Genomic DNA, 25,902 nt, shown 5'->3' on the forward strand with positions numbered 1-25,902 from the left:
GCCGGTGCTCAGGGCAGCCATGCTGATGTTGAGTTGTCCCTTTCTCTTTTCCCAGGAGTGGCGAGAAAAGCTGTCACATCTGGAAAAGGTGAGGAGCTGCCTTGAAACCAAGGATGGACAAACAAAGTGGTTGGTTTGGGGAAATCTCCAGAATGAAAGCCTTGGGGGGAAGGAGGGAGCCTCAGAGGATGGACATTTGGGTCTCTTAAGAGGGGCTGCCGAAAGAAAACAATGAACCACAGTGGCGCAGTGGTCAGAGGGCAGTACTGCAGGTTACTTCTGCTGGCTGCCTGCAATTTGGCAGTTTGAATCTCACCAGGCTCAAGGTTGAGTCAGCTTTCCATCCTTTCGAGGTGGGTAAAATGAGGACCCAGATTATTTGGGGGCAAGAGGCTGACTCCGTAAACCACTTAGAGAGGACTGTAAAAAGCACTGTGAAACGGTATATAAGTGCTGTTGCTTTAGGGTGGATGGGGGTCAAAGGGCAATGCTCCCAAGTGACCCAAAAGGAAAGAGCTATATTAGCTTTTGGGGGCTGTCCCCAAATCCTTGCAGATCCTTCAGGAATGCCGTGTCTTATAAGACTGGATTTCCAGATCCTAAACATCTGTAGGAATTCCCCCTCCTTATCTATCTTTCGAAACCTGCTTTAAATTTTGCCCTGAAGTCGAGACTCCCCTTCCTTATCTTTATTTACTTTTTCTCCCCCTATCCTTATTGTGCTTTGGCTGCTAAACAGGAGAGGAAGTTTCTTTCGGCCCAGTTACAGGAAATGAGAGAACAGAGTTTGAATCTGTTCCAGAAGAGGGACGAGATTGACGAGCTGGAAGGCTTTCAACAACAGGAGCTTGCGAAAATCAAGCACATGGTGAGGACAATAGGAGTGACTGTGAGGGGGATCTTGGAGTCCTAGTGGACAACCATTTAAATAGGAGCCAGCCGTGGGCAGCAGCTGCCAAAAAAGCCAACACAGTTCTAGGCTACATCAACAGAGGGAGAGAATCAAGATCACGTGAAGGGTTAATACCACTTTATAAGGCCTTGGTAAGGCCACACTTGGAATATGGCATCCAGTTTTGGTCGCCACGATGTAGAAAAGATGTGGAGACTCTAGAAAGAGTGCAGAGAAGAGCAACCAAGAGGATTAGGGGACTGGAGGCTAAAACATGTGAAGAACAGTTGCAGGAACTGGAGATGTCTAGTTTAATGAAAAGAAGGACTAGGAGAGACATGATGTTAGTGCTCCAATATCTCAGGGGCTGCCACAAAGAAGAGGAAGTCAAGCTATTCTCCAAGGCACCTGAAGACAAGACAAGAAGCAATGGGTGGAAACTAATCAAGGAGAGAAGCAACCTAGGAGAAATTTCCTGACAGTTAGAACCATTAATCAGTGGGACAGAATTTGCCTCCAGAAGTTGTGAATGCCCCAACACTGGAAGTCTTTAAGAAGATGTTGGATAGCCATTTGTCTGAAACGATATAGGGCTTCCTGCCTAGGCCTGGGGTTGGACTAGAAGATTCCAAGGTCCCTTCCAACTCTGTTATTCTATTCTATTCCATTCCATTCCATTTCATTTCTTCAGGTTGGGGCACCTTTGGCTGGATTTCCCTTTTCTTCCAGGCTCTGGCTTCTGGCCCCAAATGCACCAAGCTCATTCTTAATATTATTATTTTTCCTACCTTGATTTGTGCCTTCCTTTCTCATCCTCCCCCCACCCCTCCCGGGTGGGCAAACCTTTTCATTCCATCCTGTTTTGCACGCAAGTTCTCATGAAGGCTCCATTTGTGGACTTTTTTTTTCCGCATCTCAATTTGAAAGAGTTCCATCTAAACATTTACCTACACCATTATAATAATCAGCATTCACTTAAAAATAATAAGACCTACCCCAAAAATAAGACATACTGTGTTTCCCCAAAAATAAGAGGGTTTTATTTTCTTTTGACATCCCCCCCCCCCCCCGAAATAAGCACTTGGCCTTATTTTCGGGGAGGGCTTATTATTTTTGAGGCGCAGGAGGCGGTGAGTGTGGTCACCCCCTGGCTGCTGCTGTGTTGCAATATTTTGGTGGAAGGGCTTACATTAACGCATGCACTCAATAGCCCGATTGGTCTTATTATCCAAGGAGGTCTTATTTGGGGGGAAACAGGGTATCATGCTTTTTGAACACGTGTGCTAAAATAAGACCTCCCCTGAAAATAAGGCCTGACACTTTTTCTTTTGAATATATTTTTTTGTTTTTTTATATGAGTTTATGAGTTTTTATGAGTTTTATTGAACACTTATAGGCCGCCCTTTTCCCTGAGGGGACTCAGGGCAGCTTACAATAATGAGGGAGGGGAGTGCAAGACAAGACATAAAAGAAAATGTGAATAAAAAAAAAATAATTAACAATAAAAGCACAACATTCACTCAGCATTCGGGCGGGGAGAGAGTAAAGTCCTATCCCCAGGCCTGACGGGATAGCCAGATCTTGAGGGCCATGCGGAAGGCCTGGACGGTGGTGAGGGTGCGGATCTCCACGGGGAGATTGCTCCATAGCGTCGGAGCTGCAACTGAGAAGGCTCTCCTCCGCGTAGTCGCCAGTCAGCACTGACTGGTGGATGGAATTCGGAGGAGGCCTACCCTGTGCAATCTGATGGGACGCAGGGAGGTAATTGGCAGAAGGCGGTCTCTCAAATAGCCAGATCCACTACCATGGAGCGCTTTATGGATGGTGTTTGTATTTTAACTTTCTTTTAATAAACTGTTATTTTTTAAAAAAATAAGAGTTTTTTTGTTAAAACCTCCAGCTTCTGAAAAAGGAAGAATCCTTGGCCCAGATGGAGGGAGAGCTGAGATCTTCCACCCAGGAGTTGCTACAAACACGAGACGAATTGCAAGCGTCTCAGGATTTGTCTTCGCGCCTGGCCAGAGAGGTTCAGGAGCTGCAGCAGCAGCAGGGGGATCTTACAACGGAAAGGTAGGAAAAGATGTTAGCTACCTGAGACAGTCGGGAGGGTGTGTGTGTGTGTGTGTGTCCTGAGTCATACCTGCCAACTAAGGTATGACTTTTAGCTTCTTGGAGAAGGAAGCAGGGAGGGAATTGGCTTGGCCCCGTGCCTGGCTCTCTTTCAGTATCAGCCTTTTGAGTCTTTTGGGTGAGGCTTCCTAAGTGGCCTTGCCAGATGTAGGACCATCAACAGCCCAACCTGATGTGAGCATCCTATTTTTGGAGTCCTCCTTCAATGAGGAATTGACGAACAAGCCTGTGGGAGAGTTGAACCCAGCAGTACCAAGAGGGACTCTGGGCTGGTTTTAACTTGGGTCTAAGTTCCTTGTAACTTGCGTCTGTGGCTCAGTGTGTCAGTGTTCCAAATAACATCCAAAATTAAAACAGAGTCCAAGGCAAAGTATTGCTCTAAGTTCCAATTTATTAAGAGAGACATGTTGGCACATCTGTGGAAACCCGAATCTGAAAGCTTCCTGAGTTTTCTCCACCCAGTTGAAAGTTCATGATCTTGCCCCCACACCCACAAGTCCATCCCATGGTCCAATCTTCCACTGCAACGCTGGCAGCTTCCACCCATCCAGTTCCGGTCAAGTGCAGAGGTGCAGAGACAAAGGATGACTTTAGCTTTCTAGAAAGGGATTTTCATTTTGACAGCAACACATTCTACTCCTTACTATTCCCCTACCCAATCACAGCGCAATAAAATTGAAAGAGAGTGTGGCAGGCCAAAGATCCAGAAAGGAATATGTGCAGGCCTGACACAAGAGGCTAAGATGCTGAGCTTGTTGATCAGAAGCCGAGAGGAACATACGTGCCGAAATTTCAAGTTTGTAGGCTTTACAGTTCTGGAGATTTTATAATGAGTTAGTTCATTTAGGAGATATTCGATGACACGACCTTCCCTGAAGTGGACTGAGTCGAAAAGCTGGGTAAGGCTAGCACAAGGGGCGTGTCTTAACTATCTTTAATCAGACTCAGTCCAATCAGAAGGTGGACAATGTCCACCCATGTATGGATGCTGTCTCCACCCTGTTAGAAGAGGTAAGTACTAACACCCTTTTCAATGACCGACCCGGATTGGATCCTGTTTGATTCTCTCTCTGATGTTGAATATGGAAGATTTTTCTTCTGGCTAGGAACAGGGAGACCCCACCCACCACCCACCCCGGCTTCGAGCTTTTGACCGAGAAGAGCTGAACTCAAGCTTTTCCTGTGCGCTGCTTGGGGAATCCAAGCATGGGTTAACTTTGTCCATTAGCCTAGAGACTGAGTTATGCAAATTGCTGGCCACGCCTCCTCTGACTGGACTGGTTCAGTTTTTTAACTCAGTCCTGCCTAGAGGGACGCAAAATAATTCTCTCTGGGTTACTAGATGAATTCATCATTATTATTTTCACAAATTCATCATTATTATTTTCACAAATTCATCATTATTATTTTCACAAATTCATCATTATTATTTTCACAAATTCATCATTATTTTCACAAATTCATCATTATTATTTTCACAAATTCATCATTATTATTTTCACAAATTCATCATTATTATTTTCACAAATTCATCATTATTATTTTCACAAATTCATCATTATTATTTTCACAAATTCATCATTATTATTTTCACAAATTCATCATTATTATTTTCACAAATTCATCATGTGGCTCAAATGTTTTATCTTCCCATCTCCCATGTAGGGACGAGCTGAGAGATGCCAGGGAGAGCGCAGAAAGCAAGATCACCAGCTTGGAAGAACGCAGCCAAGAGCTGCAGTCCTATGCCCAACGCCTGTCAGAAGATCTGCAGAAGGTCAGTTGCGTGACGTTGGGGGTCCTGCTTCTTCACTCTTTCCATTGAGGCTGGCACTCTGATGGGGATAAAGTGGCGGGGGGGGGGGGAAGCATCAAAGATGGCATGCACAACCCTGCTTGAGGATATCCTTCTGTAATAAAATTCACTTCAGGGTTCCAAGTAACGCACTCATAGCAAACAGAACTCCGAAGCAGGTAGATTCCTCAAAGAAGAGTTTTATTGGATAGATCACATTGTCACGAGGCTGGTGAAGACCGACTCTACAGGTTCCTGTGGCTTTCACCTAATTAAAAGTTTTCCCCCTTTCCCCAAACAATCAGTCACATGGTCCAATCAGGGTGCTGTCCGGTTGCTTGGTAACTTCGCTCCTCCTCCCTTCAGCCCCCTGTGAGAATGTCCTTGGTTCCCAGAGCAAACTTTTGCTTTGGCTACAAAAACCTCAATTACCATATTTTTCGGGCCATAAGATGCACCACGATTTTGAAGAGGTAAATTTGAAAAAAAAAAGTTTTTGCACTCTGCAGGCCCGTTTTCCGACTTCCGGTACTTCTGGTAGGCCCATTTTTTGCCCTCCCCGGGCTGCAGAGGCTTTCCTCGAGCCTCTGAGTGGGCAAAAATGGCCTCTCAATTCAATTCAATTTATTAAATTTATATGCCGCCCTTTTCCCCCGAAGGGGACTCTCCCGGGCTCTGGAGGCTCTCCCTGAAGCCTCCTGCCACCGTGCCCACTCCATGCGTATGTAAATGCGCCTCCCACATGTGTGGCAGAAACCCGAAAATCAGCTGGCTGGTGGGAGGTGCACACACGTGCGTGGTGGAGCTGAGCTGAACAACGGCCGGCATGCCTGCAGAAAGGGCTTTGTGTGCCACCTGTGGCAGGTGTGCCATAGCTTTGCCGTCACGGCCCGAAAAGCATCCCAGGAACAGTTGACCTCAGATGTCCCGGAGTAGATCTTTTTTCTTAGAATACAGGAATGCAATAGCAGAGTTGGAAGGGACCTTGGAGGTCTTCTAGTCCAACCCCCTGCCTAGGCAGGAAACCTTATACCATTTCAGACAGATGGCTATCCAACATCATCTTAAAGGCTTCCAGTGTTGGGGCATTCAGAACTTCTGGAGGCAACTGATTAATTTTTCTCACTGTCAGGAAATTTCTCCTCAGTTCTAAGTTGCTTCCCTCCTGGATTAGTTTCCACCCATTGCTTCTTGTCCTGTCCTCAGGTGCTTTGGAGAATAGCTTGACTCCCTCTTCTTTGTAGCAACCCCTGAGATATTGGAAGACTGCTATCATGTCTCCCCTGGTCTTCTCTTCATTAGACTATACTAAATTAGACTACAACGGAGCTGGAAAGGACCTTGGAGGTCTTCTAGTCCAGCCCCCTGCTCAAGCAGGAGAACCTATACCATTTCAGATAAGTGACTCTCTAGTCTCTTCTTAAAAACCTTCAGTGATGGAGTGCCTATGATTTCTGGAGGCAACTTGTTCCCCTAATGAATTGTTCTAACTCTCAGGAAATTTTTCCTTAGTTCTAAGTAAATTTAAATTGTAAATTTAATGAATTTATATGCCGCCCTATCCCAAAGGACTCCGGGCAGCTTACAAAATACAGGACTAAAAAGATAAAAAAATTAAAATAAGGAGAGAACCAGATTAAATAGCAACACATCATACACTCAATCTAGGTGGGGCTGGACCTCATTCGTGGAGTCCACAGCCCCAGGCCTGCTGGAATAGCCAGGTTTTTGTGGTCTTTCGGAAGGCCGAGAGAGTGGGAAGGGTCTGGATCTCTGGGGGGTAGATCGTTCCACAGGGCTGGAGCAGCTACAGAGAAGGCCCTCCTTCAAGGAGCCGCCAGCCGGCATTGTCCGGTCAACGGCACCCGGAGAAGGCCCATCCTGTGAGATCTTATCGGCCGTTGGGAGGTATGTGGCAGGAGGCGGCCGCGCAGATATACGGGTCCTAGGCCATGTAGGGCTTTAAAGGTGATAACCAGCACCTTGAAGCGCGTTCGGAGACCGATAGGGAGCCAGTGCAGCTTGCGGAGGATAGGTGCAACATGGGTGAATCTAGGTACACCCGATATCGCTCGCGCGGCTGCATTCTGGACCAATTGTAGTCTCCGAACACTTTTCAGGGGCAGCCCCATGCAGAGCTTCTCTCCTTCATTAGTTTCCACCCATTGCTTCTTGGACTACACTCAGGTGCTTTGGAGAATAGTTTGACTCCCTCTTCTTTGGGGCAACCCCTGAGATATTGGAACACTGCTATCGTGTCTCCCCTAATCCTTCTCTTCATTAAACCAAACATACTCTTGAATCCCCTAGGCTCAGCTGGCTGCCTCTAGCGGGGAGAAGAACCTGGAGGTGTTGCAGGAAGAACACCGGTCCCTGAAGCTGGAATTTGAAGAGCAAAGGCAAAAGGTTAGAGATCTCCAGACACCTGGGCTCAAACGTTGAAAGCGAGTGGGGTTTTTGGAAGAAGGATTTCTCTTTCTTTACGTCCTTCTCCTTAGCTTTGGGCTCCAAGGAGCAGCCAGGCTGCAAATCGGACGAACCAGCAGGCCTCGTCTTATGGCCACGAATTGAGCCCCAAATTCCTGTCGCTAGGACGAGCGTCATCGTCAAGGGAGCTTTGTCCCGCGTTGCGACCTTTCTGGCCCCAGTCATTAAGTAAACCCCTGCGGTTCTTAAGTCAGTCACGCAGTCGTTAAGCGAATCTGGCTTTCCCGTGGACTTTGGCTTGTTGCAAAAGGTGGATCGCGTGACCCCGGGTAACACTGCGACCCGTCATAAATACGAATCGGTTGGCCATGTGTCTGAATTTTGAGCAGGTGACCTGGGGAATGTTGCAGCCGTCTTAAGTGCGAACACTGGTTCCAAGTCACATTTTTTTCAGTGCTGTTGTAACTTTGAACGGGTCACTAAACAGCGGTTGTAAGTCAAGGACCAGCTGTTTTTAATACACAAAACAAGTGTCGGGTGGAAAAAACTCAAAGTTTGGGTGGATGGAGCTCGTTCTCTGATGCACTTTGTACATGCCTTGATTCTCTTTCGCACTTGAGATGATGCCATGGGCATCCCATGGAGTCATTCATGGTGGAATGCAAGAAAGTGTTGTGGCAGAGTCGGACAGTGAGGAGGTTGGGGAGGGGCATGAGCCACTCCTGGACGCTGGGGAAGGCTCTGATGAGGGCTCTGTGTCGGAGGCAGAGAGGAGGCCAGGGCTGTATGCCAGTGATCAGTTGCCTTCGGAGTCGGACATCAGCTGAGGTGGTGCAGTGGTTAAATGCAGCACTGCAGGCTACTTAAGCTGACTGCAGTTCTGCAGTTCGGCTGTTCAAATCTCACCGGCTCAGGGTTGACTCAGCCTTCCATCCTTCCGAGGTGGGTAAAATGAGGACCCGGATTGTTGTTGGGGGCAATATGCTGACTCTGTAAACCGCTTAGAGAGGGCTGAAACCCCTATGAAGCGGTATATAAGTCTAACTGCTATTGCTATTGCTATCAGTGAGGAAGAAGAACAGCTGGAGCCTGTTCCCAGTGTGCCCATGCGCAGAGTGGCCAGAAGAAAAGAACAGCTCAGAAATCAGAGTAGACTTGGAAGTAAAACCACTGGTGGATGGTGAATGGCCCCTCCCAGAGGAAATAAAAGAGGAGCAAAAGGAGAGTGGGCTTTTGCAGGAAACAATTCAGGAGTGTGAAGATCTGTCCGTGAATCTCAGAGACTCTGTGCCCAGCCTTTCCTTGCACAGCACCTCATTGGGAAAATATTTACCTGGCAGCTTTCCAAGCTAGATAAGGTCTGTGATCATAAATACTCCTTTGAAAGACTGCTTGCCAGGCCTTTGCCTGAATGTGCATGAGAGGAATTCACATTTGTTTAATAAAAGGGGTTTTGTCGGGACCAGGACTCTGCTTTTGGGGGAAGCCTCCGTCACAACAGAAAGACAGAAGGCTGGAGAAGCTGGAACTGCTCTGCTTTGCAGAAGGAAGAAGACCCCGAAATGTCTTCCAGGCTGGAGAATGGAGACCTCCCCCCTCCTAATCAGGCAGGTTCGCCCAGCAGCCTCTCTAGCGGACGGGCTGCCAAGCATCTCTTCTCTGTTGCCCACAGATGGCTCTCCAAGTGGAGGAGAAGACCCAGCTGGTAGACCAACTGCAGGAAAAGGTAGCCCACTTGGAGAAGCGATTGGAAGGCAGCCTCTCCGGAGATGAACATTTTCAGGAGCTCTTCAGGGAGGTGAGTAGAGGGAGATTGGGACAGCGGGAAGAGATGAGCCACCGACGGAGAGAGCCTTAGAGGTCTTCACCGTCCAAACTCCACCTTGAGGCAGACACCTCAAGTGGACACGGTTGAATAGTCCCACACAAATTTGACACGTTGGCTAATAATTACGTTTTCCTCTTGGAAATCTGTTCTGGAGTCTCCATCAGCTTTTGAAATACAGAAGGCAGGGATGTCTTTGGGTTTTTTTTTTAGGACTGAGTAGGAAGTATATTTGCTGGAGCTTTCACGGGTCTTGGAAATGGACAAACTTAGTTTGAATTGTTCTATATTCATCCCCTCTGGGCAAATTTCATTCGGTTAGCCCGGTCCCCTTCGGCACATTTGCTTTCCAGAGATTGGGAATCTCCTTAGCATGTCAGCAAATTATATAGCAGCTGAAATCCAGTGCCTGGGATAGGGTGAATTTGCTGGTCTTCTGGTTATAATTTGGATAGGGTTAACAAGACAGCATGGGAAAAGGCATATAAAGGGCTTCTGAATTAATTCGCATAATTATTTTGTTATGGGTGTACTTTAGTGTTGTTAATTGGTTTGTGTTGTTGGTTGGCTCACCATCAGTTTCTGAGGGGTAATCTCTCCTCTCTTCTCCCCTGCTCTCCCTCTTTCCCTTTCTTCTTCTCTCCTCCCCTTGCTCCTTTTTCTCTTCTCTCCTCTGCTCTCCCCTCTCCTCCCCTCTCCCCCTTTCCCTTCTCTCCCCCTTTCTCTCTCTTCCCCTTTCCCTTCCTCTCTTCTCCTCTCCTCCCCTTGCTCCTTTTCTCTCTCCTCTTCTTTCCCCCTTTTCCTTTCTCTCTCTTCTCCTCCTCCCCCCTTTCCCTTTCTCTCTCTTCTCCTCTCCTCCCCTTGCTCCTTTTTTCTCTCCCCTCTTTCTCTCTCCTCTTTTCCCTTTCTTTCTCTCCTCCCCTTGCTCCTTTTTTTCTTTCTCCTCTCCCCCTTTCCCTTTCTCTCTCTTCTCCTCTCCTCCCCTTGCTCCCTTTTCTCTCCTCTCTTCTCCTCTGCTCTCCTCCCCTCTCCCCCTTTCCCTTCCCTCCCACTTTCTCTCTCTTCCCCTTTCTCTCTCCTCTCCCCTTTCCCTCTTCTCTCCCTCTTTCCCTTTCTCTCTTCTCCTCCCCTTGCTCCTTTTTTCTCTCTCCTCTCCTTTCCCCCTTTTCATTTCTCTCTCTTCTCCTCTCTTCCCCTTGCTCTTTTTTCCCTCCTCTCCCCCTTTCCCTTTCTTTCTCCTCTTTTCCCTTTCTTTCTCTCCTCCCCTTGCTCCTTTTTTTCTTTCTCCTCTCCCTCTTTCCCTTTCTCTCTCTTCTCCTCTCCTTCCCTTTCCCCTTCTAGAAAAGTGCTTTAGAGCAAAGCCTAGGAGACACTCGACAAGAGCTCCTGACGGCCCAAACCGCTCACAAGGAAAGCCTAAATCTCCTGGAATCTCAGGTAAGACCACGCAAAATCAACCTGGCCAGTCTGAGAGTCTCTATGCGTTCTACATGGGGCTGCCCCTGAAGAGTGTTCGGAGACTACAGTTGGTCCAGAATGCAGCCGCGCGAGCGATATCGGGTGTACCTAGATACACCCAGGTTATACCTATCCTCTGCGAGCTGCACTGGCTTCCTATCGGTCTCCAAACGCGCTTCAATGTGCTGGTCATCACCTTTAAAGCCCTACATGGCCTAGGACCCGGATATCTGAGAGACCGCCTCCTGCCACATACCTCCCAACAGCTGATAAGATCTCACAGGTTGGGCCTCCTCCGGGTGCCGTTGACCGGACAATGCCAGCTGGCGACCCCTCGGGGGAGGGCCTTCTCTGTAGCTGCTCCGGCCCTGTGGAACGATCTACCCGCAGAGATCCGGACCCTTCCCACCCTCCCGGCCTTCCGAAAGGCTACTAAAACCTGGCTGTTCCGGCAGGCCTGGGGCTGTTAACCTCACGAACGAGGTCCAGCCCCACCTAGGTTGAGTATATGGTGTGTTGCTTTTAAATCTGTTTGCTCTTTCCCTATATTTTAACTTTTTATTTTTACTTTTGTATTTTGTAAGCCGCCCGGAGTCCTACGGGATTGAGCGGCATATAAATTTATTAAATTACAATTACAATTAGTCTCGTTGGGCCGAAAAGGAACAGATTCCATTCATTGCTTATATTTCTGGGGGAAATTTTTGGCTTGATAAAAGGCGAAAGATTAATTTCATAGAAGAAGCCTTGAGTGCCCCTGGTTTGCTCTGGAGATATTTGGAGTGGCGAGATTCACTGAGCATGTACAGAGTTCCCTTTTGCTTGGACTTCAGTTTTAGATTCTTGGAGGCCAGTATAGATCAGTCCGCATTTTATCACCTGATTGCAATGTATGATTTTTTTTCTTTCTTTTTTTTTACTTGAAACTGGTGTTTACTTCCAATTTCTGGCCAAAAACAAATGCCCTTTGCGGACAAATGATGTTCTTCACAACTTCTGTAAAAAAAAGGCATGGTCCATCAGCTTAATAACCAACATGACTTACAACCATAATTCTGGACTCAATGATGGTCAAAGATCAAGGGGCTTTTGAGGGATGGAGACTGGGGCTCTGATACGAGACCTTCTACTTGCTTGCATTGTCCCTATTTACCTGAAGCAGAGCTGGTAGCAGATACGGACAGTGAGGAGGTTGGGGAGGAAGATGGGCCAGTCCTGGAGTCTGGGGAAGGCTCGGATGAGGGCTCTGTGTCGGAGGCAGAGAGGGGGCCAGGGCCGTATGCCAGTTATCAGCTGCCTTCAGAGTTAGACATCAGTGAGGCAGAGGAACAGCTGGAGCCTGTTCCCAGTGTGCGCATGCACAGACTTGCCAGACGAAGGGAATGGCTAAAGAACAGGGGTCCACTTGGAGTAAGGTGGATGATGAATGGCCACTCCCGGAGGAAATAAAAGAGGAGCAAAAGGGGAGTGGAGTTTGCAGGAGGCCATTACTTCCCTTCATTGGTTCGTGATTCTCTGAGACTCCTTGCCAAGTTCTGCAGATGTCGGCCTGGCAGTTCTCCAAGCCAGATAACCGTAAATGTGACCATAAATCCTCCCTGGAAAGACTTTGCTGGATGCGAATGAGCAGAATTCTCTGTCAATTAATAAATGGGGTTTTTGCCGGGACCAGGAGTTGGCTTCATGCTCTTGGGAAGCCTCAGTCACTTCCTGCCCTCTTCCTTGAGGGAAGGCTCAACTACAGGGATCTGTGTGTCGCTCTCCAGATCAGCCAGCTGAACTGCAGGTTGGCCACGGAGGAAGCGGTCCGGAGAGAGAACGAGGAATCCCTCCGCAGTCTCCAGGCGAGCAGATCGCAGCAGGTAAAGAGATGCTTTCCTCGACATCCTGGCTGGCAGGGCGGGAGGGAGCGATGGGCCAGGAGCCCAAGAAAGAACAGCCTCTTGTTTCCTTGTTTAGCTGCAGGATTTGGAACAAGCTCTTCAGCTCGCCGAGGAGGCTGTGGCCAGGAGCCAGGATGAGCTCAGGGGGAAAGAATTGCAGTTCCAAAAGCTGGTAAGTGGCCCGAGAGGTTCCCCGTCTGGCAATGGGGCTCAGAACGGGGCAGAGAGGAAAGATCCTCGACAGGCAGCGAGAAGATGCCAAAAGGATTTGTCTGGGCCTGAAGTGAAATAATCCTCAGGGATTCCAGGCGGATCAGGGTGCAGGTTCCCTTCCAAGGCTTTCCCGAAACCTTTGGGTTTCTTTCTCAGGGCCTTTCTTTCAAATTCTCCTTCTAAGCAGTTATGCACCTCCCGGAGTGCTAGAGTTGCTTCCTTTTCCTTTTCTTTCCCCTCTTTCTTTTCTTTCCCTCTTTCTTTCCCTTTTTCTCTTTCTTTCCCTTCCCTTTCCCTCTTTATTTTCTTCTTTTTCCTTTCCTCTCCCTCTTTCTTTTCTTTTTCATTTTCTTTCCCTCTTTCTTTTCTTCTTCCTTTTTCTTTTCATCCCTTTCCCTTCCTTTCCCTCTTTCTTTTCTTTTCCCTTTTCCTTTTTCTCTTTCCTTCCCTTCCCTTTCCCTCTTTATTTTCTTCCTTTTCTTTTTCCTTTTCTTTCCCTCTTTCTTTTCTTTCCCTCTTTCTTTTCTTTCCCTCTTTCTTTCCTTTTCTTTCCTTCACTTCCCTTTCCCTCTTTATTTTCTTCTTTTTCCTTTCCTTTCCCTCTTCCTTTTCTTCTTCCTTTTCTTTCCCTCTTCCTTTTCTTCTTCCTTTTCCTTTTCTTTTTTCTTTCCTTTCCTTCTTCCCTTCCCTTTTCCTTTTCTTTTCCTTTTCTTTTCCTTTCTTTTCCTTTCTTTTCCTTTCCCTCTTTCTTTTCTTCTTCCTTTCTCTTTCTTTTCTTTTTCCTTTTCCTTTTCTTTCCCTCTTTCTTTTCTTTTCCCTTTCTTTTCCTTTCTCTTTCCTTCACTTCCCTTTCCCTCTTTATTTTCTTCCTTTTCTTTTTCCTTTCCTTTCTCTCTTTCTTTTCTTCTTCCTTTCTCTTTCTTTTCTTTTTCCTTTCCTTTCCCTCTTTCTTTTCTTCTTCCTTTTCCTTCTTTTTCCTTTCCTTTCCTTTTTTCCTTCCCTTCCCTTTTCTTTTTCCTTTCCTTTCCCTCTTTCTTTTCTTCTTCCTTTTCCTTTTCTTTTTTCTTTTCTTTCCTTCTTCCCTTCCCTTTTCCTTTTCTTTTCCTATCCCTCTTTCTTCTTCCTTTCCTTTTCCTTTTTCTTTCCCTTCCCTCATTTAACACCTTTCTTTCTCTGTCCTCTTCCTCTCCTCTCCTCAGCAAGTGGATCTGGAGTCCGAGCAGACCAAATCCCGGGAGGGCCTCTCTTCCATGCAGTCCCAGTGGATGGACCAAGTGAAGCAGCTGGAAAAGCAGGTTTCTGACCTTGAAGCTGCCCAGGCGTTGGAAAGGGAAGCTGTCCAGGAGAAGTCCGTGAGTGCGCTTTTTCCCCTTGGCCCTTCCGGCTGATTTCACTTTCAAAGCTCTCCGTGACACCCCAAATCCTCAAAAGCCCCATCATCCTGCGGAATAAGCATTGATGGTGTGGAGGAAGGCTAAGGGTACGGAAAAGGGCCTCCTGCCCAAACTTCCCCTCCTGCTTTAGCTTTTGGGGTGAGCTTGGGGACCTCAGGAAGAGGGCAAATTCTGTGCCCCGCAGGGATTTATGTCATGTCTTCCTCTTCCTACGCAGAGCCGGCTGGAGAGAGAAAACGCCAAACTGAAGGACAGATGTGGAGGTTTAGAAAGTTCCTTAAGACGAGAGGAGTCTGAATTGGAAAGAGCCAAGGTGGGAGCCATGACTTATAATCGTGGTGGGGCCTGTGTCCGGCCTGCCACAGCTGGATTTGTGCCCTTTGTGGGTCATCCACCCCAAACCCTTCAGATGCTATTTTCATTGTCCACCTCTGTCATTCTATAAGAATACCTGCTGCTTAAGGACTGAAGATACTTGTCCATTCACTCACCCATTTATCCATTTGTCTGTCCACTCTTTCTTCCCCTTGCCCCTCTCACCGTCTTCGCTCCTCAATCCATCCACCTATGTCTGTGTAGATCAGTGGTCACCAACTGGTGGTCCGCGAGAAAATTTTGCTGGTCCGCAGAAAAATGATTTGCATTTTTTATATGGCACTAAATCGGATCCCCAAACTACGCCCCCTGGGACGGATACGTGCAATGAACGCTTGTGTTGCTGCAGAGAGTCTCCCCCTTCGGGGTCTTTTTGTGTGGGTCAAAGTGGGGCAGAGGTTCCGACTTGGGGTCTGCTTCAGCCTCCTGGTGGGGGGCTTTGGGCGAAGGCTGGAGGGAAGAGCCGCTGGTGGCGAAGAACCAGAGGGCCTCGTTCCAGTGGAATTGCATCATGGCCTGGAACTGGCTGACTATCTCAGCCTGCTGAGCCTCCAGGCGCCGGCACCTGGCCTTGCACTCCCGCAGGCCTTCCCTCTGCTTGGAAAGCCTATGCTCCTAGTCCTCACTGTGGTTAGTCAAAGACTACCGTTCTGATCTGTGGCACGAGGGAAGCGTCTCTCCTGGTTTGAGTCAGAGTGTATTTCTGGGAGGAGGCGATCTTCTCCCCCTCCTGCTTGCAGTTACTGGGAACCATCTGCCTTCTAAGCCCAGAATTCTTTCTTTGCTTGGCAGGCGCAGCTGAGCAGCCAGACTGAGGTCATCCAAGCCTTGGAGGAGACACAGAAACAGAGCAAGTCTCTGCAGCAGCAGGTAGGGAGTGTATAACAATGGCAATAGCCCTTAGACTTATATACCGCTTTACAGTGCTTTACAGCCCCTTCTAAGTGGTTTACAGAGTCAGGAGAGAGAGAGAGAGAGAGAGAGAGAGGGAGGGAGGGATAGATAGATAGATAGATAGATAGATAGATAGATAGAAGCACATACTTATATACCACTTTACAGTGGTTTACAGCCCTCTCTAAGTGGTTTACAGAATTAGCCTCTTGCCCCCAACAATCTGGGTCCTCATTTGACCCATCTTGAAAGGATGGAAGGCTGACTGCAATTCGGCAGTTCGAATTTCATCAGGCACAAGGTTGACTCAGCCTTCCATTCTTCCAAGGTGTGTAAAATGAGGACCCAGATTGTTGGGGGAAAGAGGCTGACTTTGTAAACGGCTTAGAGAGGGCTGTAAAAGCACTGTGAAGCGGTATATAAGTCTAAGTTTATTGCTATAATACCAACAGTGCTTAAGAGTGACATCCCGTTCTGACAGCGGACAGATTTCTTCTTCTTCTTCTTCTTCTTCTTCTTCTTCTGGTCAGGTTGCGGATCTGACCTTGTCGTTACGGGAAAAGGAGCAACAGATTGCAGCCAAAACGGACAGTCTCCTGAAACGGGAGGAAGAGGCAAAATCCTTAAGGCAAGGTGAGACCGTTTGCCAGCACCAGTCCAGAGAGCATTTATTTGTTTGCTCCTCTCAACATCTGCCATTCTATGTGTCTGCCTTCTCACTTCTACAGAGCTCCCCCTTAGCATGCAGCGTTGAGCATGATTAGCATCTATTTGGGTTTTTTAATTTGTGAAGCTCTTAAATTGGAGGTGGCTGTGACTGTTTACTAGTGTGTATGTTGTGGGATCAAATGCAGGGCCTAAAAATTCATAATCAACGCCCACCGCAGAAATTATTCAGTGCACACTGGAGAAATTTCTTCCAGAAAAGAATGGGAAGGATTCCTACAGACAAAAGAATGAACTCATATTTATTGTTATGGCCCTGTGGAGCTGGGAGCAGTGAGGAGGTTGGGGAGGAACATGGGACAGTCCTGGGGGCTGAGGAAAGCTCAAACGAGGGCTCTGTGTTGGAGACAGAGAGGAGCTAGTCAGTATCAAGGAAGGACAGCTGGAGCCTGTTCCCAGTGTGCGCATGCGCAGAGCTGCCAGAAGACAAGAGCAACTAAGAAAGCAGGGTCGACTTGGGAGTAAAGCCACACCTTGGCAGTGATTGGCCCCTCCTATAGGAAACAAAAGAGGAGCGAATGGGGAGTGGAGTTTGCAGGAAACAATTTGTCATTTCAAGAGTGGAAAGTTCTATTTGTGACTTGTGACTCTGTGCCAAGTTTTGCCTTGCCCTGCCATTTGGAAACTTGTTATCTGGCAGCTCTCCAAGCGAGATAAGGTGCGTGTGGATAAACATTCCTTTGAAAGGCTGTTTGTCAAGCCTTGCGGACTGTCAATGAAAGGAATTCACAAGTCCTGTAAATAAAAGGGGTTTTGCCGGGACGAAGACTCTGCTTCTTGCTTTCTAAGGAAGCCTGGGTCAGAACATTTATAAACTTCAGAAAAGGAGGGGAAAAGGATAGCCATAAATATGCATAGGTTAATAGAGGATTTAAACATAAATATTCCTAATCAGCAAACCTTAAGTTAAGTCCCCACCGTCTACAGTTACTGCCCTTAAGAAAGTTAAACTACATCACAGGGTGTCCTAAAGATGAAGCTGCGTCCTTTGGACGCTGCCTTCCTTCATCCCACCGTGATGGGAGCCCAGAAGTGGCTTCTCCCCAACTCAGGGTTCACTCTGTCCCTTTTTCTCCAGGCCATGATCTCCTTTTGCTGCAGATGCACCAGTTGCAATCCAGCCTCGAGGCGTGCCAGGGCCAGGCGGCGGAGAAGGAAGCCGCCCGGCAGGAGCAGCTGCGGGTTCTCCAGACGCAGCTCCAGGAACAGCGAGAGCGGCTGTTCGCCAATGAGAAGCAAGTGAGCGGATTTCATCCACAGGGGATTCCGATTCTGTATCTCTCTTTTTTTTTTTTACTCTTTAAAGTTTTTTAAATTTATTTTTCCAAATTTTGAATATACCGTATTTTTCGGAGTATAAGACGTGCCTTTCCTCCCTCCCTAAAAGAGGGTGAAAATTTGGGTGCGTCTTATACACTGAATGTATAAGCCCCGGCCACCCACCATCCCACACCCGTTGGCCTCTGCCTCCCAGCAATTTACCTCCTTGCAGCAAAGGGGGAAAATGGGGCTTGCAGAGGCTGCAATAGGCTATAACAGTGCTTGCAGCCTGAAACAGCTGATGATCGAGAAGCTTTTAAAATGAAAGTGAAACTTGCTGTACGCTCCAGGTGGCAAATTGCTGGGAGGCAGAGGCAGATTTTTTTTTTCTTGTGCTAATCAGGCTGTTTGCTGCAAAAAGTTAAGTCAATAACTATAAATGCCTATAGACTGTTCAGATTATTAGACATATTTTAAAGACTGCTTTATTGTTGTTCGAGACAGCTTCAGTGTAAAGTCCTGTGGACTTCCCAAAGGTTGGGTTACTTTGCAGGAAGCTGCGCTTGTCTTAACACTCTCTGAGAACCATCGTGGTTCCTTGGGGTTTTATCTGGTGTGGAATCTCCTTGAAACAGTTGAAAGGACTGCACTGTAAATTGGGGATAGGAGGTGTCGAATTATTGCCCCCCTCCATTGAGAGAAGGCAGTTCAATTCTTAACTGTTCTGACCGAGGCTTCCCAAGATCATGAAGCCGACTCCTCATCCCCATAAAACCTCCTTTTATTTAGTTTAAAGGGAATTCCTCTCCAGCAAAGTCCCGGCCTTTGAGTCTTTCAGGAGATTTCACAACTACAGACCTTTATCAGGCTTGGAGAGCTGCCAGGCCGATATCTTCCAAACTCCATGCTGTAGCAGCAATTACTTGGCAAGAAGTCAGGAACAGATCTTCACTCTTATTAAGATTGTCTCCTTCAAACCCCACTCCCCTTTTGCTCCTCTTTTATTTCCTCTGGGAAGGCCATTCATCGTCCACCTGTGGCCTTACTCCCAAGTTGACCCCTGTTCTTTAACTGTTCCCTTCATCTGGCAACTCTGCATGCGCACACTGGGAACAGGTTCCAGCTGTTCTTCTGCCTCACTGATGTCTGACTCCAAAGGCAGCTGATAACAGGCAGACTGCCCTGGCCCCCTCTCTGCCTCTGACGCAGAGCCCTCACCAGAGCCTTCCCCAGACTCCAGGACTGGCCCATCTTCCTCCCCAACCTCCTCCCTGTCCGAATCTGCTGCCAGCTCCACTGGAGGGCCACAACAATAACATAGAAGGACTCTTCAGCCCTTTTTTCAAACCAATGGTCCCCTCTATCCAAAATGTGGACTTTGCTGACCTTTATCTTTCGAATGCAGACAGGGCGCTGAATCTTGTCCTGGTGGCGTTCGATCGCCTACGTTGTGCCACTTGCTCGTGAAAGGGTTGCTTTTTTTAAAAAAAATTCAGAACGACTGAACTCTGTTCCTTCTCGCCGGCCAGGCTGCCGTGTTGGAACTCACATCGATCGCTTTGGAAGACCAGTTGCACCTTTCGGAAGATGGAGAGCCGGAACCCAACGGAGAACTGGTTTCCTCCGATGCCGTCCAACTCCAGAAGGAGAACCGAGACCTGGAGCAGCAGATAGTGGAAAAAAACAAGGTGAGTGTCAGAGTTTTGGCAGCATGAGCGTTATTATGAGATAAACCCAGGAGCAAAACACAGCACCCAGAGCCTTTAGATGATTAATAGTGGTTTATATACAAATATATACAGACATACACACGGTAGATAAATCCCTTACCACTCAGCTACGGACACAAGGAGAGAAAGGAAATACATGACGAGAGAGAGAGAGAGAGAGACAGACAGACAGACAGAGAAAGATAGAGAAAGACAGAAAGTGAGACAGAGAAAGACACACACACACACACACACACACACACAGAACGCCTTTGCTTGTCGGGAGGTCACAAAAGGGGGTCACGTGGGACACTACAGCTGTCGTAAATGTGAGTCAGTGACCAAGCGTCTGAATTTTGATCTCGTGTGAAAAATGTCATTTTTTTAGTGCTGTTGAAATCATGAGTGGTCACTGAACAAACTGTCATAAGTTGAGGGCTATCTGTTTTCTTTTCTTTTTTTTTTAATGGAGGGAAATTGACCCTTTCCTTAACAAAAATAAAAAATAGCAGCTTGGGCCACCAATTTGCTCAGTTCTTCTTGTCCTGCTTTCTGAAGGGAATGCTCAGTAACTTCTTCTTTTTTGAGGGGGGAGGGAAATCTTTGGAAGTTTCGGGGACTCAAGATCTCCTCCCCCCACTTTCCCCCCCCCCCTCCCTCTCCCACTAGATGATAAAACAGCTGCAGCAGAGAATGGCAGAGCTCAAAAAAACCTTGCAGAAGGAACTTGTGAGTATCAACCTTTCTGGATAAAATGTATTCGCGGTGGCGCAGTGGTCAGAGCGCAGTACTGCAGGCTACTTCTGCTGACTGCTGGCTGCCTGCAATTTTTTATAAATTTTTTTTATATTTTTTATAAAAATAATAGTGGTGAGTTTTTATATTACAAAATTATATACTGTATACACACATGTATATAGATCTATATTTATAATAAAAAAAAATTAAATAACAATTTTCTTTTGCATGGATTATGTAGATTGACACCACAATGTTTGAATAGAAAGGAATAGAATAGAATAGAATAGAAAAAGAAAAGAAAAGTGGAATGGAATGGAAGAATAGAACAGAATAGAATATAAAAAGTGGAGTGGAATGGAATGGAAGAATAGAATAAGAATATAAGAATAGAATAAGAATAGAATAGAATTCTTTATTGGCCAAGTGTGATTGGACACACAAGGAATTTGTCTTTGGTGCCTATGCGCTCAGTGTACATAAAAAGAAAAGATACATTCGTCACAAATCATAAGTTACCAGCCTTAATGATAGCCATAGGGTACAAATATGCAATCAAATTATATTATGCAATCAAATTATATTAGGAAACAATCAATATAAATCGTAAGGATACAAGCACAAAGTTAACAGTCCTGCAGTCATAAGTGGGAGGAGATGGGTGATAGGAATGATGAGAAGACTAATAGTAATAGTAATGCAGACTTAGTGAACAGTTTGACAGTGTTGAGAGAATTATTTGTTGAGCAGAGTGATGGCGTTGGGGGGAAAAACTGTCCTTGTGTGTAGTTGTTCTGGTGTGCAGTGCCCTATAGTGTCATTTTGACAGCAGGAGTTGAAACAATTGATGTCCAGGATGCGAGGGGTATGTAGATATTTTCGCAGCCCTCTTTTTGACTCGTGCAATGTTACAGGTCCTCCATGGAAGCTTCCGGAGTTGGCACAGAAAGAAAGTTTGATAGCACAGGGCCCTGATATTGACATTGATATTGATACTGACACAGCCTTTGCATTCTGCATGATGCTCGTCTCCCTCTTGCTCTTTCAACCCAGCTCTTATTTTTCTCCCTTCAGAAAATTAGACCTGATGGTGAAGTCCCTGAAGTGCCCACGGCTGGTTTGACTGTAACAAACAACTCAGATCTGGGCGATTCCCGAGAGATCAACTTTGAGTATCTGAAGCATGTGGTGCTAAAATTTATGTCCTGCCGGGAATCGGAGGTAAAGGGGAATGTGTGTGGGTGTATGTATATATGTATATGTATATATGTATGTATATATGTGTATATGTGTGTGTGTGTGTGTGTGTATACTTTGTGTGTATGTGTATATGTATGTATATATGTATATATGTATATGTATGTATATATGTGTTTGTGTATGTATGTATGTATGTATGTATGTATGTATGTATGTATGTATGTATGTATATACACACACTAGCCAATCTGTGGTTGTCTGGGTATTTATTTATAGGGGGAAAATGTCTGGACCAAACATAATTTCTAATGTTGGATTCCCCCCCCCCCTTACTAGAAGGAGCCCCTTGTGGAGTGCTGTGAAGCCATTACCACGGCAACTCCACTGCATTGTACAGTAGAAGCCATTTTACGGCAGTATGGTAGAAGCCATTTTAAGGCACAACAGGCTGTATCGTAACAGAATACACGCTCGGGGGAGTTAGGGGTGTCTCCCCCCCCCCCCCCCCAGTATTTGTTTGCAGAGAGTAAGTCATCTGTGTACCAAGTTTGGTTGAAATTGCTTGAGGTGTTATGCTGGAAGATACACACATACAGCTGTTTTTATATATATATACACACACACACACATACATACATATATATATATGAAAGAAAGGAGGAGGAGGAGGAAGAAGAAGAAATAAAGACAGACAGGCAGACAGACAGACAGACATTCTGGCGTAGTAGGGAATAGATTATTTTATATAACATAATGTACTAAAAAAAAGAGCCAAAAGAAAACATAAGCTATTTGGAATGAGATAAAGAGTCAAGAAGAATTAAAGAACTTCCAGAGAAAGTATCTATTTCTCAACCAATTAAATTGATTACAAACACCTTTATCAAGAGAAATGAAATAAAAATGAGTTATGTAAAGCCAAAACAAAAACAAAAAAAGGTCTGAGTTTGCAAATAAACCAGGGAAGTGGCCAGCATATAAATTACACAACGAAAAAGAAAACTATATTAAAATTACAAGGGGGAGATTCTATATTAATGGATAGTGAGGTAGCACAAAAAGCATTTTATGGATATTATTCCTACTTGTATAAAGGAAGTGACATCTCTTTAGACACAATAGATGAATGTCTAGAGATTTGCATAAAACAGAAAAAAACCTCTATTCATGATTTATGGTTTTGATGATTAGACAGGATAGATTATAAAGAGTTATGCCATAGCATAAGTTAAGAGGTAAATTTATAATTATACAGATAATTGCTGTAAAAAAGAACTTACTTTTTTCTTTCTTTTTTTTTTTCTGTTTTTTTTTTTTACCAAGTTTGGTTGAAATTGCTCAAAGCGTTCCACACATTTCAAAAGTTGGAACATTTACAGTAAGGTTTAGGTTTTTTTAAGTCAAAGATTGAAAGGCAATCGTGCTTTTAAATTTGGGCACATTTATAATTTATGTACCTGAAAAATGACCCCCAAACCTCTGCTGGGAATATAGAAGAGAAATCGATTTTATTTTATAATGCTTAAGAGCTGGTTGGTTTTCTAGTCAAGCTTTCTCTCGCTTATGTTCCAATTTACATTGTGTAAAATAGAAAAGAATAGAATTCTTTATTGGTCAACTGTGATTGGACACCCAAGGAATGTTCCGGGTTTTGATCGCCTGATCTCTCCCGTGGCGTTTCAGGCCCTTCATTTGATCAAGGCTCTGTCTGTGCTGCTCAACTTCTCCCCAGAGGAAGAAAACATGGTTAAGGAAACCTTGGAGTACAAGGTAAGGGGCTTGAGGATCCTCGGACACACACCTGGTATGAAATGAGGTTCATCCTGAGCACTTAACACACTCCCCAAAATAGCAATAGCCCTTAGATTTATATACCGCTTCACAGTGCTTTTTACAGCCCTCTTTTAAGCGGTTTACAGAGCCAGCCTCTTGCCCCCCAACAATCTGGATTCCCCATTTTACCCACTTCAGAAGGATGGAAGGCCGAGTCAACCGTGAGCTGGTCAGGATCGAACTACTGGCATTTGGCAGTGAGTTACTTACATTCTAACCACTGCCCTTCGTTCCTTTGTTCCTTCCTTCCTGACCCCTGTTCTTTAGCTGTTCCCTTCGTCTGGTATTCTGACAGAGGCCTCCCAAGAGCAGGAAGCAAACTCCTTGTCCTGACAAAAACCTCTTTTATTAATTTCCTATGAATTCTGCTCATTCACATCCAGCAAAGTCTTTCAAGGGAGGATTTACGGTCACAGACCTTATCTGGCTTGGAGACTTGCCAGGCTGATATCTGCAAAACCTGGCAAGGAGTCTCGGAAAGTCACAAACCCATGAAGCGAACTAATGGCCTCCTGCAAACTCCACTCCCCTTTCGCTTCTATTTTATTCCCTCTGGGAGGGGCCATTCACCGCCCACCTGTGGCCTTCCTCCCAAATCGACCGCTGTTCTTTAGCTGTTCCCTTCGTCTGGCAACTCTGCGCATGCGCACACTGGGAACAGGCTCCAGCTGTTCTTCTGCCTCACTGATGTCTGACTCCGAAGGCAGCTGATAACTGTCAGACGGCCCTGGCCCCCTCTCTTCCCCCGACACAGAACCCTCATCAGAGCCTTCCCCAGACTCCAGGAGCGGCCCATGTTCCTCCCCAACCTCCTCACTGCCATCTCTGCTGGCGGGCCACAACAATTTCATTCCCACCCCTTAAGCAAGGAGGAAGTTTCAGAGAGCCGCTCGACCTCCGCCTAATTCCGGCGCCCTCCCTCTTTCAGATGTCCTGGTTCGGCTCCAAGCCCCATCCCAGAGGGAGCGTCCGTCCGTCTGTCTCCAACCCGAGGATGATGTGGTCCTGAAGTTTTAACCAAGATGTTCTGCTCCGGTTGTTGGGTTTGGTGGTGGTGGTGGGTGGGTGGGGGTGGTTTGTTGTTGTTGCCGTTTTCCATGAAAAGATGCACCCAACAACGGTGGTTTTGATGGCGGTGGCCACCGCGTGCCACGGACTCGGAGAGGGAAGAGGAGGAAGACGTTTGCAGAGTTGACTTATACAAGGGGGCCACTCTTGCCACTGATTTGTGGGCCGAAAGAGTTACCATAAGTGGTGTCTTGGTGCCTTTGGGCTTTTGTAGGCTACCAAACATCTCCAGCGATGTGCAGCAGGGACACAGAAGTCTTCCCAAACTGCCTGGTGGCATTTAATCCTTGAGATGAAAAGCGTTACCCATCTTCCCACATAGGTACCAACTCCGCCACCCCCTCAAGTCTATTAACACTACACCATGGAAGTTTACTAACAGGTGCAGTTGTGAGCGCCAACGGTTTGGGTGTGTGTGGGTGTGTGTGTGTGTGAAGCAGCTCTCAATAACTTTCCACCTGGCCGGTTTTATCGGTCGTTTTTTGTTTTTAAAAGAAAAAAGAAACAGTTTTAAACAGGGCTTTCCGCAGAGGTATGGGTGGCAAAGGGAAGGATTAGCCCCCCCTTTTCCCCTCGTTTGCAGGAAAAGGAAACCACGGACGAACGGAGCGTGGCAGCAAAAATCATAAAACCCCTCGACGGTTTTTTTTTTCCTTTGCATTGTGCACGGTAAAAAAAGTGGGTTTTTTTTTTTAATGGTTAGACAGGCTAATTGCAGCCCTGCTCCTCCTTCGCCGATTTAAACCTGTAGGGCTGCTTCCCGCCCCACTTCTTTTCTTAAAACAAATTCACATTTGCACCCCAGCTTTGTTTGAACTTAAAAGAACAGTGTTTTTACCCCCTTCCCCCTAAAAAAAACCCCAACCGAAGCAAACACTTTTAGCGAATAAAACTGCAGTGTTTTTACAAACTATTTAGAGTCGGGCTAAAAAAAACAACGGTGCCAGCGGTTGGTTAAAACAAACAAACAAACAAACCCTCAATCTCTGCTAATTGCAGTCCCCCCAACCACTATTTCCCTCCCCTCCCCGCGCATTGCTAAGCAACGAGTATCTTTTGAACCAGCTGGGTAGTAGGCTGGGCCGCCTTTCGATTTGACGGAATGAAACGGAATGAAAGGCCGCCCAGATTCCCACCAAGATGGGAATTTCAAGTATTCTGCAGAAACCCTCTCAAAAGAAGAGCTTCCGCTCGCCGTTCTCTTGAACGGTGAAAAGCTGGCCGAGCAAATCGGGAGGGTCGTAGCAACGAATGCACTTTTGCTTCCTTGTACATAGAGAAGGTTAAAAACTACCCCGCCCCTCTGGGCGTTATGTCTATAGGAAAAGCCTTGGTGGCTTGCCACTCACTCTGTGTACATAACGGACTCTCTTAACGATGGATGTGATGGCTTGAGTGAGACCCAATTTGTGGTACAATACAATTTTTTTTCTCTTGGAATTAACCTTGGGCTTCTTTGCTTGTTCCTTTGGCGAGATGCCTTCAGGACTGGAAGCCCTGGCTGGGGGTGGAGGGGAGGGGGCTCCCCTGAACGCGTAGGTTGGTCAGTGCCCCTCAAAGAGTAATAAAGAGGATTAGGCGCAGTGGTCTCCAACCTTGGCAGCTTTAAGATCTGTGGACTTCAATTCCCAGAGTTCCTCAGCCAGCTTTGCTGGCTGAGGAACTCTGGGAGTTGAAGTCCACAGGTCTTAAAGTTGCCAAGGTTGGAGACCACTGGATTAGGGGACTGGAAGCTAAACTATATGAAGGAACTGGGTATGTCTAGTTTAATGAGAAGGACCAAGGGAGACATGATAGCAGTCTTCCAATATCTCAGGGGCTGCCCCAAAGAAGAGGGAGTCAAGCTATTCTCCAAAGCACCTGAGGGCAGGACAAAAAGCAATGGGTGGAAACTAATCAAGGAGAGAAGCAACTTAGAACTAAGGAGGAATTTCCTGAGAGAGAGAACAATTAATCAGTGGAACAACTTGCCTCCAGAAGTTGTGAATGCTCCAACACTGGAGGTTTTTGAGAATATGTTGGATAACCCTTTGTCTGAAGTGGTGTAGCGGGTTGGACTAGAAGACCTCCTAGGTCCCTCCC

The 25,902-nt window shown here is 46.5% G+C and overlaps 1 protein-coding gene across 4 annotated transcripts in view; it reads left to right on the forward strand.

Annotated features, from left to right (window-relative positions):
• Positions 1 to 24,755, forward strand: part of GOLGA1 (golgin A1) — a 36,623-nt gene extending 11,868 nt beyond the window's left edge. For 3 of the 4 annotated variants that reach the window (XM_032233077.1, XM_032233079.1, XM_032233078.1), the window contains exons 6-24: positions 56 to 88; positions 728 to 868; positions 2,793 to 2,962; positions 4,688 to 4,799; positions 7,128 to 7,223; positions 8,917 to 9,042; positions 10,411 to 10,506; positions 12,294 to 12,389; positions 12,487 to 12,582; positions 13,823 to 13,975; positions 14,235 to 14,330; positions 15,185 to 15,262; positions 15,817 to 15,919; positions 17,091 to 17,251; positions 18,802 to 18,960; positions 19,651 to 19,710; positions 20,794 to 20,940; positions 22,603 to 22,689; positions 23,681 to 24,755. In XM_032233077.1, coding sequence (XP_032088968.1) covers positions 56 to 88; positions 728 to 868; positions 2,793 to 2,962; positions 4,688 to 4,799; positions 7,128 to 7,223; positions 8,917 to 9,042; positions 10,411 to 10,506; positions 12,294 to 12,389; positions 12,487 to 12,582; positions 13,823 to 13,975; positions 14,235 to 14,330; positions 15,185 to 15,262; positions 15,817 to 15,919; positions 17,091 to 17,251; positions 18,802 to 18,960; positions 19,651 to 19,710; positions 20,794 to 20,940; positions 22,603 to 22,689; positions 23,681 to 23,761 — 2,091 coding nt within the window. In that variant the 3' untranslated portion in view covers positions 23,762 to 24,755. The remainder of the gene's footprint in view (positions 1 to 55; positions 89 to 727; positions 869 to 2,792; positions 2,963 to 4,687; positions 4,800 to 7,127; positions 7,224 to 8,916; positions 9,043 to 10,410; positions 10,507 to 12,293; positions 12,390 to 12,486; positions 12,583 to 13,822; positions 13,976 to 14,234; positions 14,331 to 15,184; positions 15,263 to 15,816; positions 15,920 to 17,090; positions 17,252 to 18,801; positions 18,961 to 19,650; positions 19,711 to 20,793; positions 20,941 to 22,602; positions 22,690 to 23,680) is intronic. The other variant, XM_032233080.1, reaches the window with a different exon arrangement.
• The last annotated feature ends 1,147 nt before the right edge of the window (positions 24,756 to 25,902 follow it).

This window comes from Thamnophis elegans, chromosome 16 (genome assembly GCF_009769535.1).
Source record: "Thamnophis elegans isolate rThaEle1 chromosome 16, rThaEle1.pri, whole genome shotgun sequence".
NCBI lineage: Eukaryota > Metazoa > Chordata > Lepidosauria > Squamata > Colubridae > Thamnophis > Thamnophis elegans.